The sequence below is a fragment of the Acipenser ruthenus genome, chromosome 38 (assembly GCF_902713425.1).
Source record: "Acipenser ruthenus chromosome 38, fAciRut3.2 maternal haplotype, whole genome shotgun sequence".
Taxonomy (NCBI): Eukaryota; Metazoa; Chordata; class Actinopteri; order Acipenseriformes; family Acipenseridae; genus Acipenser; species Acipenser ruthenus.
This window is the reverse complement of record NC_081226.1, coordinates 10,107,601-10,119,640: the sequence shown is the minus strand read 5'-3', so window position 1 is coordinate 10,119,640 and position 12,040 is coordinate 10,107,601. Positions and strand designations below refer to the sequence as shown.

Sequence of the window (12,040 nt, the reverse complement as noted above, 5' to 3'; positions counted from 1 at the left end):
GAGACTGTGAGAGGAGAGAGGAGCGAGACTGGGAGAGGAGAGAGGAGCGAGACTGTGAGAGGAGCGAGACAGAGAGGAGAGAGGAGCGAGACTGAGAGAGGAGAGAGGAGCGAGACTGTGAGAGGAGAGAGGAGCGAGACTGTGAGAGGAGAGAGACAGAGAGGAGAGAGGAGCGAGACTGAGAGAGGAGAGAGGAGCGAGACTGTGAGAGGAGAGAGGAGCGAGACTGTGAGAGGAGAGAGACTGAGAGAGGAGAGAGGAGCGAGACTGAGAGGAGAGAGGAGCGAGACTGTGAGAGGAGAGAGGAGCGAGACTGTGAGAGGAGAGAGGAGCGAGACTGTGAGAGGAGAGAGGAGCGAGACTGTGAGAGGAGAGAGACTGAGAGAGGAGAGAGGAGCGAGACTGAGAGGAGAGAGGAGCGAGACTGTGAGAGGAGAGAGGAGCGAGACTGGGAGAGGAGAGAGGAGCGAAGCTGTGAGAGGAGAGAGGAGCGAGACTGTGAGAGGAGAGAGGAGCGAGACTGTGAGAGGAGAGAGACTGTGAGAGGAGAGAGGAGCGAGACTGTGAGAGGAGAGAGGAGCGAGACTGTGAGAGGAGAGAGGAGCGAGACTGTGAGAGGAGAGAGACTGAGAGGAGAGAGACACGAAACTGTGAGAGGAGAGAGACGCGAGACTGTGAGAGGAGAGAGGAGCGAGACTGTGAGAGGAGAGAGGAGCGAGACTGTGAGAGGAGCGAGGAGCGAGACTGTGAGAGGAGCGAGGAGCGAGACTGTGAGAGGAGCGAGGAGCGAGACTGTGAGAGGAGCGAGGAGCGAGACTGTGAGAGGAGAGAGGAGCGAGACTGTGAGAGGAGAGAGAAGCGAGAATGTGAGAGGAGAGAGGAGCGAGACTGTGAGAGGAGAGAGGAGCGAGACTGTGAGAGGAGAGAGACTGAGAGGAGAGAGACACGAAACTGTGAGAGGAGAGAGACGCGAGACTGTGAGAGGAGAGAGGAGCGAGACTGTGAGAGGAGAGAGAAGCGAGAATGTGAGAGGAGAGAGGAGCGAGACTGTGAGAGGAGAGAGGAGCGAGACTGTGAGAGGAGAGAGACTGAGAGGAGAGAGACACGAAACTGTGAGAGGAGAGAGACGCGAGACTGTGAGAGGAGAGAGGAGCGAGACTGTGAGAGGAGAGAGGAGCGAGACTGTGAGAGGAGAGAGACTGAGAGGAGAGAGACACGAAACTGTGAGAGGAGAGAGACGCGAGACTGTGAGAGGAGAGAGGAGCGAGACTGTGAGAGGAGAGAGAAGCGAGAATGTGAGAGGAGAGAGAAGCGAGACTGTGAGAGGAGAGAGGAGCGAGACGGTGAGAGGAGCGAGGAGCGAGACTGAGAGAGGAGAGAGGAGCGAGACGGTGAGAGGAGCGAGGAGCGAGACGGTGAGAGGAGAGAGGAGCGAGACTGTGAGAGGAGAGAGAAGCGAGACTGTGAGAGGAGAGAGAAGCGAGACTGTGAGAGGAGAGAGAAGCGAGAATGTGAGAGGAGAGAGAAGCGAGAATGTGAGAGGAGAGAGACTGAGGAGAGAGGAGAGAGACTAAGGAGAGAGGAGAAAGGCAGAGAGACAGAGAGAGACTGTGAGAGGCAGAGATACTGTGACAGGAGAGAGGCAGAGAGGAGAGAGTGACTGAGGAGAGAGGAGAGAGACCGAGAGGAGAGTGGAGAGAGACTACCAAAACACAGCACTTCTGATCATGTTTACACCCTACATACACTAATAAATAAACATGTCCACCAAACTAATAAAGGAAAAATATTCGCCTGCTTATAGATTTTAAAAAGGCATTTGATTCAATTTGGCACGAAGGACTCTTTAATAAACGTCTTCAAAGTGGTGTAGGGGGTAAAGTCTATGACATCATAAAATCTACGTACTCAGAAAATAGTGTTAAAATTGGTAACAAAAGAACATAATTCTTCACACAGGGGCGTGGGGTGAGACAGGGCTGCAGTCTGAGTCCAACACTGTTCAACATCTACATCAATCAGCTGGCCACAGTGCTGGAGCAGTCTGCAGCACCTGGACTCATTCTACATGACAAAGAAATCAAATTCCTGCTCTATGCAGATAACCTGGTCCTGTTGTCACCCACAGAGCAGGATCTTCAGCAGAGCCTGTCACTGCTAGAGCAGTACTGTCAGACCTGGGCCCTGGCAGTAAACATGAATAAAGCCAGAAGAAAGCCAGATCTCAGGGAAATAAGTACCACTTCACCCTGGGCAAAAACACTTTAGCACACTGCACACATCTAGGCCTAAAAATCAGAAAAAGGTCAGATCTCACAGAAGCAGGTACCACTTCACTCTAGGCAACACCACCCTAAAACACACCACACATTATAACTACCTGGGCCTGACCATCAATGCGTCAGGGAGCTTTAACCTAGCAGTGAAGGCATTCAAAGAAAAAGCATGCAGAGCTTTTTATAACATCAAAAGGAGGCTACACAAATTAAACATACCGATTAGAATCTGGTTAAAAATATCTGGACAGTGTAATCCAGCCCATTGCGCTATACGGAAGGAAGGTGCGGGGTCCAATCAGTCAACAGGATTACAAATAAATGGGATAAACATCCAATAGAAACCCTGCATGCTGAATTCAGCAAAATAATATTACAGGTCCAATGTAAAACTCCAAACCGTGCATGCAGGGCTGAATTAGACCACTATCCACTGCTCATCTCCATACAGAAAAGAGCACTGAAATTCAGGATGCATCTCAGGAAAAGTGACCCAGCAAACCCAAGAGCTCAGCCCAGAAAAGAGTCCCCTCAGCCAGCCGGTCCTGAAGCTCACTGCAACAACCCACACTAACACCAACCAGCTTCAGGACAGCACTGCCAACTCACTGCCAACCAGAGTCAACCAAATTATTTAAAAAAAAGCAAAAACTCCTATCTGAAACATTGGGAAAATGAGATACAAAGCACAGGCAGATCCTGACCAAGGACAGGCTCAGTGACCACAGTCTGGCCATCGAAATCGGCCAGCACAAAACATCCTGGCTGCCCAGAGGAGACAGACTGTGTGGTCACTGCGAGACAGGAGAGGTCGAGACAGAGATGCACTTTCTCCTACACTGTGAGAAATACTCCTCAACAAGGGACATATTCTTAAGAAAAATAATGACCTCCCTCTCCCACTTCTCACACATGACAGATCCAGAGAAGCTGGTTGTCCTCCTGGGAGAGGGACACACAGCCACACTGGCTGCTCAACATGTAGGAGCCTGTCCCAGCCTGAGGGACACGCAGTGAGTGCTCTGCACTGCATCGGGGGGGTTAACCAGGGTTCAGTGTTACATTTTATTTACCTATGATCATGGTTATGTTATTTATTATTTTACCAAGATTTCTACCTTCACCATTATTCCATTTGCTAGCTATTCATTTAGAATTTTCACTCTGACTTTATTCAATTGATTTATTATTTTTATTTATTTTACTTATTTTTTTCAATTAACAATGTATTTGTATTTATTTTCATAATGTTCATAATGTTTACATGATATATTGTGTAATGCATTATGTAATTGCTTTGGCAACACTGTTAATTGTTAGTCATGCCAATAAAGCACCGCTGAATTGAATTGAAATGACAGAGGAGGGATAAACACACTCAGACACAAAACAAACTGGAGTGCTATCGGACCCTAAACAGAAAATACACCCTGGCAGAATACCTGGTGAGGGTGAGAGACACAAAGCAGAGGCAGATCCTGACCAAGTACAGACTCAGTGACCACCACCTGGCCATCGAAACAGGACGGCACAGACAGTCCTGGCTGCCCAGAGACAGGAGGCTGTGTGGACACTGTGAACTGGGAGAAGTCGAGACAGGGATGCACTTTCTATTACACTGCAGTAAATACAGAGAAACGAGGGACATTTTCTTCCCTAAATTCTGCAGTGCTGTCCCAAAATTCCCAAACATGCCTGACTGTCAGTCCTGCTGGGGAAGGACACACACAGCTATACTGGCTGGCCAGTACATAGAGACTCAGCCTGAGGGACACACAGTGAACACGTCACAACACAATCCCATCACAGGGCTACAACTGAGAGTGAGGGAGAGGGAAGGATGGAGGATGGGAGGAGGATGGAAAGAGAGTAAGGGAGAAAGCGAGGGTGAGAGGGAAGGAGAGGAAGGGAGAAGAGAGGGAGGAAGGGAGGGTGAAAGAGGAAAGGGAAGAGAGAAGGAAGAAGAGAGGGAGAAAGGGAGGGTGAAAGATGTTAGAAAGGGAAATGTTTTAGTAATGTTAGTTATATGTTGCTTTGGCAAAACTTGTTCATTCTTGTCACGCCAATAAAGCTTATTGAATTTAACAGAGGAGAGAGACACAGGAGAGAGAGAGAGAGAGAGAGAGAGAGAGAGAGAGAGGAGAGAGACAGGAGAGAGAGAGGAGAGAGACAGGAGAGAGAGAGAGAGAGACAGCATATATATAGTTATAAAAAAAAAAAACAGACCTCACCTGTCTCTTGGATGCCTTGGCAGTTTTGCCTCTCTCCTCCTCCCTCTCCTCCTGCTTCTCCTGCTGCTGCTGCTGCCGCTCTGGCTGCTCCTCTGTGCCCTGTGCCGGTCCCGCGGGCTCACATGTCTCCATGCCGGCGTGGCTCAGCTGCAGCTTGCGCTTGTTTGAGTTTGCACGCAGCGCGGTGCACAGCTCGTTGATGAACACGTACACCTTACTCCTCCGGCTCTGCACGTGGGTCAGGCAGCGCCCCAGCGAGTTACGGAACTCCGCAGAGCCCAGGTACTGCTCGCTGGCCTGGCTGTGCTTCGAACACAGGTACGAGATCACCTCGGGGTGGTCAGGCGTGAGGCTGGAGCAGAACTGCACAAACTGAGAGACAGAGAGAAAGAAAGAGACAGGTGAGACAACGTCAACACTGCAGAGCTGTGGAAGAGAACCACAAACTAAAACAGAGACAGAGATGCACTTTCTGTTGATCTGCTCCAAATACACTGAATTAAAGGAGAAATATTTTCAAAAATTCCCCAAGTCAGATGGCAGAATGCACATCCCTCCCTGACTCAAAGCAACTGACGATCCTGCCAGGAGAAGGGAAGCAGACAGCAGAGCTAGCGAGTCTGCCTGTCGCAGCCCGAGAGGCAGTGTGGAGCGCTACACTGGGATCAGTCAACACTGCTGTGCCTGTCACACCCCGAGAGGCAGTGTGGAGCCGCTACACTGGGATCAGTCAACACTGCTGTGCCTGTCACAGCCCGAGAGGCAGTGTGGAGCGCTACACTGGGATCAGTCAACACTGCTGTGCCTGTCACACCCCGAGAGGCAGTGTGGAGCCGCTGCACTGGGATCAGTCAACACTGCTGTGCCTGTCGCAGCCCGAGAGGCAGTGTGGAGCCGCTACACTGGGATCAGTCAACACTGCTGTGCCTGTCGCAGCCCGAGAGGCAGTGTGGAGCTGCTACACTGGGATCAGTCAACACTGCTGTGCCTGTCACACCCCGAGAGGCAGTGTGGAGCCGCTACACTGGGATCAGTCAACACTGCTGTGCCTGTCACAGCCCGAGAGGCAGTGTGGAGCCGCTACACTGGGATCAGTCAACACTGCTGTGCCTGTCACACCCCGAGAGGCAGTGTGGAGCCGCTACACTGGGATCAGTCAACACTGCTGTGCCTGTCACAGCCCGAGAGGCAGTGTGGAGCTGCTACACTGGGATCAGTCAACACTGCTGTGCCTGTCACAGCCCGAGAGGCAGTGTGGAGCCGCTACACTGGGATCAGTCAACACTGCTGTGCCTGTCACACCCCGAGAGGCAGTGTGGAGCCGCTACACTGGGATCAGTCAACACTGCTGTGCCTGTCACAGCCCGAGAGGCAGTGTGGAGCTGCTACACTGGGATCAGTCAACACTGCTGTGCCTGTCACAGCCCGAGAGGCAGTGTGGAGCCGCTACACTGGGATCAGTCAACACTGCTGTGCCTGTCGCAGCCCGAGAGGCAGTGTGGAGCTGCTACACTGGGATCAGTCAACACTGCTGTGCCTGTCACACCCCGAGAGGCAGTGTGGAGCCGCTACACTGGGATCAGTCAACACTGCTGTGCCTGTCACACCCCGAGAGGCAGTGTGGAGCCGCTACACTGGGATCAGTCAACACTGCTGTGCCTGTCACAGCCCGAGAGGCAGTGTGGAGCCGCTACACTGGGATCAGTCAACACTGCTGTGCCTGTCACACCCCGAGAGGCAGTGTGGAGCCGCTACACTGGGATCAGTCAACACTGCTGTGCCTGTCACAGCCCGAGAGGCAGTGTGGAGCCGCTACACTGGGATCAGTCAACACTGCTGTGCCTGTCACAGCCCGAGAGGCAGTGTGGAGCCGCTACACTGGGATCAGTCAACACTGCTGTGCCTGTCACAGCCCGAGAGGCAGTGTGGAGCCGCTACACTGGGATCAGTCAACACTGCTGTGCCTGTCACAGCCCGAGAGGCAGTGTGGAGCCGCTACACTGGGATCAGTCAACACTGCTATGCCTGTCACACCCCGAGAGGCAGTGTGGAGCCGCTACACTGGGATCAGTCAACACTGCTGTGCCTGTCACACCTCGAGAGGCAGTGTGGAGCCGCTACACTGGGATCAGTCAACACTGCTGTGCCTGTCACAGCCCGAGAGGCAGTGTGGAGCCGCTACACTGGGATCAGTCAACACTGCTGTGCCTGTCACACCTCGAGAGGCAGTGTGGAGCCGCTACACTGGGATCAGTCAACACTGCTACTAGTGGTGTGTACACGGGTTGCGGCATGATACAACAAAAACACAAAAACGGTGCTTATCTTTGTTATTTTGATCTTGCAACAAATAAAGCTTATCAAGAATGCATGTTGCCTTGTTTTTATTCAAATGTAGTAATGTATACAAGTGCATAACATTACAGTGCGAGATCAACTGCTGAAATATATCAACTGGCTTATACATGTAACAAACCCATGCAATCGTGTGGGCTATTCCTCCTTTAAAACACCCTACTTCACACAACATGGCCATTGTGCTCTGCAATGCAGACTGCAGAACGTTGACCGGGTTGTAACAAGGCAGTGAGGGAGTCCGATGCAGCGGGCGGTTGTTTCTGGTGTTTGGTTCTGATCCACTGGCAGCAGCACTGCAATCTACATTGGCATTGAGGCTTCACGAGTGGGTGGAAAGACTGCTTGTATTGCCAGGATATTTAATTTCTGTTCGACATATTTTACAACTCGCGTTTCTGTACAACAGCTTTCTGTACAGGGTTAGATTTGTTTTCCTGTTCTCTCATGTTGTCGAATGCGTATTTATGAGGAACACACTGCAATGACATAAACCATACCTGCCCACAGCAAAAGTACAGTCAGTACTAGGCTTGTAACGATAATAAATCAAATGATTTATCAATTCGGGCCCCACGATAACAAATCAATAATATTTTAATGAAATCGAATATTTCATGCAAAATTACTGTACACGATCCGCTGCAGTAATAACTGTAGATTTTTTTTAATTCATTTTGGACACTCGCTAAACAATATCAGTTGAGATCTCCTAAGATACTAAACCCGCCCCGGACGCCCATATCTACCAATCAGTGAGGAGAGCCCAGAGTGGTTATTGGCTGCTGTTATGTGTCAATCAGTAAATCCTGTCCAGTTTTCTTTTTGAAATAGAAACTTATAATCACTTCAGGAACCGGGACCGATGCACATAACTTAACTGGATTTAAGTGCAGGATAAAAGTACACAAAACAGACAGTTTTCACGGTGAAGATTGAATTTCACGGTCCGTGTCACGTTTTTCTTACGGCCATAAAACAGGTAGGGCATTAGTAATGTACTGTGTAAGTGTAATCAAATCCCCTTGGGCGAAACGCTTCTCTGAGCGCTCCAGTATGCGACGCATCTTTGGTTGTGACGTGGTATGTAGATTGATTAGGCCTACACATGTATGAGAGAGATATTCCTCATATCTTGGTTGCGATGTAGGCAGTAAGTCAATTAATAATAAATCCACATACATGTATGAACGAGATATTATACATATTCAAGTATGGAGACTAAAATTATCAACTGGAGGGGTCGCTGTAGAAGGTTCTGTTGCAGGAAAGGGTAGGCTGCCTCTAATGTTGTATTCACTGAAGATAATGCAAATTGAAGTGGCTATGCAAAATCATGTAAAGTAAAAGTGAACTGCATCTCTGCAGCCGCGACACACTGGCAGGGGCTGCTTACACAGTACTTTACTAAGGCCCTACCTGTTTCACGACCGTGAAATTCATTCTTCACCGTGAAAACTGTCTGTTTTGTGTACTTTTATCCTGCACTTAAATCCAGTTAAGTTATGTGCATCGGTCCAGGTTCCTGAAGTGATTATAAGTTTCTATTTCAAAAAGAAAACTGGACAGGATTTATTGATTGACACATAACAGCAGCCAATTACCACTCTGGGCTCTCCTCACTGATTGGTAGATATGAGCAGCCGGGGCGGGTTTAGTATCCTAGGAGATCTCAACTGATATTGTTAAGCGAGTGAGCATTTTGCGAGTGTCCAAAATTAATTAAAAAGCATCTACAATAATTACTGCAGCGGACTGTGTACAGTAATTTTGCGTTGTTTTGGTGGTAAACTATTTTGTACAGTGTTTCACTGGATCACATACGTCAATCTACGATCCAACGGCATTCAGACTGAGACAGCAATCAAAAACAAAAAAGGGTTTTGGTTTTTTTCGAAACAGCGTCACGTGACAACGTATTAATGTTAAATATTATTAGTTTCGCTCAAGAAAGACGGCTACAGTTGCGACTGACAGGCTTAAAAGAATTGAATCTGTTCAGTCTTGAACAAAGAAGACTACGCGGCGATCTGATTCAAGCATTCAAAATCCTAAAAGGTACTGACAATGTCGACCCAGGGGACTTTGTTGACCTGAAAAAAGAAACAAGGACCAGGGGCATTCAGAACAGAAAATAGGAGGCACTTTTTTTTACACAGAGAATTGCGAGGGTCTGGAACCAACTCCCCAGTAATGTTGCTGAAGCTGACACCCTGGGATCCTTCAAGAAGCTGCTTGATGAGATTCTGGGATCAATAAGCTACTAACAACCAAACGAGCAAGATGGGCTGAATGGCCTCCTCTCGTTTGTAAACTTTCTTATGTTCTTATGAAGCTGGGCCACATAATTCATAAATTTCAAGATTCTTACCTCATTCAATTCATAAAACAAAGATTCTTACCTCATCAAACAGGGCCTTGTTCACCAGCAGACCAGAAGAGCTCCGATTCGTGGAGGAGGAAGGGGTGGTCGACGGATCAGGCTTGTGATTGGAAGAGGTGGGAGGATCCGGCGTTGGCTTTGTCGTGTGATTGGTGGGAAACGGAGGGGTGTGCGACTGCTGTGGCGTGTAATTGGTGGGATCTCTGGGAGGGGGCGTGTGACTGGTGGAGGAGCTGGGCACTTCATCTTCATCATCATCGAGAATGATGATGCTGTTCATAGTGGCCATTCCAACAGAGGGCGCTAGAGAGGGGAGCAGGGGTAAAGAGAGGGGTTGAGAGAGAGCAGGATAATCCAGACACTCATATCAAAGAGAGGCTGCAAGGGTTTCAATACAGCAGCGAGACACGCCTGCAATTTTATAACAAGCGTTCGGAACCAGACATCTTTCTCAACGTCACCGATATTCATCATCCAAACCCCTGGGGTCCTGTGAATAAAATAAACTCAGAGGTGTAGCTGTGCTTCTATGTTTCTCTCCTTCCTTCTTGCTTTCTCTTTCTTTTCACATTTTGTTCATGTGGTCTTGTGATTTTTATTGAAAAAAATAAGTAAATATTATCCTTGGCCACCTCAAAGAAAAGGCAAACACTATTTGTGTTTATTCCTAGTTTCACAGCCGCTCGGGGCTGCATGTACAACACGTTCTCAGAGCAGTGCAAATAGGAAACTGGATTTTAAACACACTATTAGCACCGGCTTGATACAGTTAGCACTGAATAAGCGTCTGTCCCAGTTAAAGAGGCATTTTAAACAACCTTAGTCACACTTATAATCATAATTTACAACATGTGCAAGAGAGAAGTATTTTTACTTTTTTTTTTATTTCTAAATGAAAAGAAACAGAATTAAAATCACATTATGAATAAATGTAAATTACATTATTTAAAAGTCAATTGTTTATTCCTAAACAAAAATGAATCGCTGTTTTTTTTTTCTAAATTAAAAATAATTAAAATCACATCTTAAATCGCAAGGCGAGACACCAGCCTAAGAACCCACAGGAAACTCCAGCAGCGCCTTCAAGAGTTCAACGCGGTTTACGCACCTTACACAAGTCACAGCTTAACCCTTTGCAGTCCATTTATTCAGTGCGTGTCAGGCGCGTCAGGTCCAATTTATTTTCACACGCGCAGTTAATTTTAGACGTGTTGTTTAAAAGTATTTTTTTTCACAGTCAAACGGGTTTAAAAGGCCCTGCATATCAACAAAGCACTCACTAGGCATCTCCAGCCACGCCCCACCCTTTCGTTCGCTATCGCTTTCACATATGCTAAGAAATAAATAATAATAATAATAATAATAATAATAATAATAATAATAATAATAATAATAGTCGTACATACCGATCAATCATCTCCTGATCACTCGTTTTATCACCAAACTCCTCAATAATGCGATCCAAGTCATTATTTTATTACTATAACATCTCAAAAAAGCTGTCTGTGATATCCTCTGTGCGCTGATTCAGTAACAGCCAGCTTGTTTCCTTATGGCCGCCCCTATCTGATGCCAGGGGCAAGTATGACTATTCATGAGATACACCCTTTTTTATTATTATATATTTTTTTCGGCTTGTCTCGGCTCCCACTCGGCCATTGAATGGTTTTCTCGGCTTTTTCCAGAGAAAAAAATGACTAGAAACCCATTTTTTGCGTTTTTTTGATGATGTCGGACAGGTTCCGACAATGGACCCGATAGGAATAATTGCAATGTGGGACCAGGTCCCACATAGGACCGCAAAGGGTTAATCCGTACTCCCTGCACTGCAGTGCACACACACCGGGCTTGCTCTGAAAAGCCATCTCCGTTCATCACTTGAAAATTCTGTCCCATTTAAGCAGAAATCCTGACTACCAGCAGGGCCGGATTGTTTAATGGGGACCCCGGGGCTGTTATCGTTTTGGGGGCCCCTCTTTGCATATTCATTTGCTTTCCTTTACTGTTTAACTAACACCACACTCGATCAACATGAATGTCAAATTATTCAGTCTTAGCTGATCCATATTTGACCTGATTCGATGCTTGAATTAGCGCCAGTTTTGAAAATGAGCATTGACCACAGCAGTGAAAATGCTAACTGCAGACTCTTATCGTAATATCGTAATGGCTCGTATTATCGTAATGGCAGGTTATCTGGAAATGCGTTGTCCTTATCTCTTATGAATATGTACGTGTATAATAGGTTTGTAGTAAATACTATATATATGCATTCAAAAAATGTTTAGCAAATAATACAAAGATAGTACACTGCGCTTTCTTATGTCATGTTGTTGTTTATTACTATTATTTGTGTCAGCAGAATCAGCGGAGCTGCACACACAGGAACCACGTATTATTGATTTATTGATTGATTGATTGATTGATTTATTGATTGACTTTTGGGGACCAAATGAGGCAGGCTGTGTTTTAAGACAACCTAAAAACTTCATGGAAACCCTGTTTAAGAAAGCTGTAAGATATCAGTAAGACGCACAAGACCAAATTGGAACTCAGGCACAACCACAGCCTCCGGTATTTTAATATGAATGAGTTTGGAACGAGAATTGCTCAGTCTAAAAGAAAACTACATGGAAACACACACAACCCGAAACTACTACCAAAATAGAGGGAGAAAAAGGTCAGACTTATTTTTATTTTTCCATGGAGATTGCCCCACTGTAATCCATATAAACCCAGGTCGCTTCCTCCTGTTGATTTCTCTCCCATGTATTTTCTGAAGCACTGGTACCTTC

The 12,040-nt window shown here is 47.2% G+C and overlaps 1 protein-coding gene across 1 annotated transcript in view; it reads right to left on the bottom strand.

Moving 5' to 3' along the window:
• LOC131707011 (death domain-associated protein 6-like) overlaps positions 1 to 12,040 on the bottom strand; it is a 30,209-nt gene that overhangs the window by 15,606 nt on the left and 2,563 nt on the right. The window contains exons 2-3 of the mRNA XM_059009019.1: positions 9,265 to 9,548; positions 4,508 to 4,879 (exon numbers count right to left, since the gene is read on the bottom strand). Coding sequence (XP_058865002.1) covers positions 4,508 to 4,879; positions 9,265 to 9,534 — 642 coding nt within the window. The 5' untranslated portion in view covers positions 9,535 to 9,548. The remainder of the gene's footprint in view (positions 1 to 4,507; positions 4,880 to 9,264; positions 9,549 to 12,040) is intronic.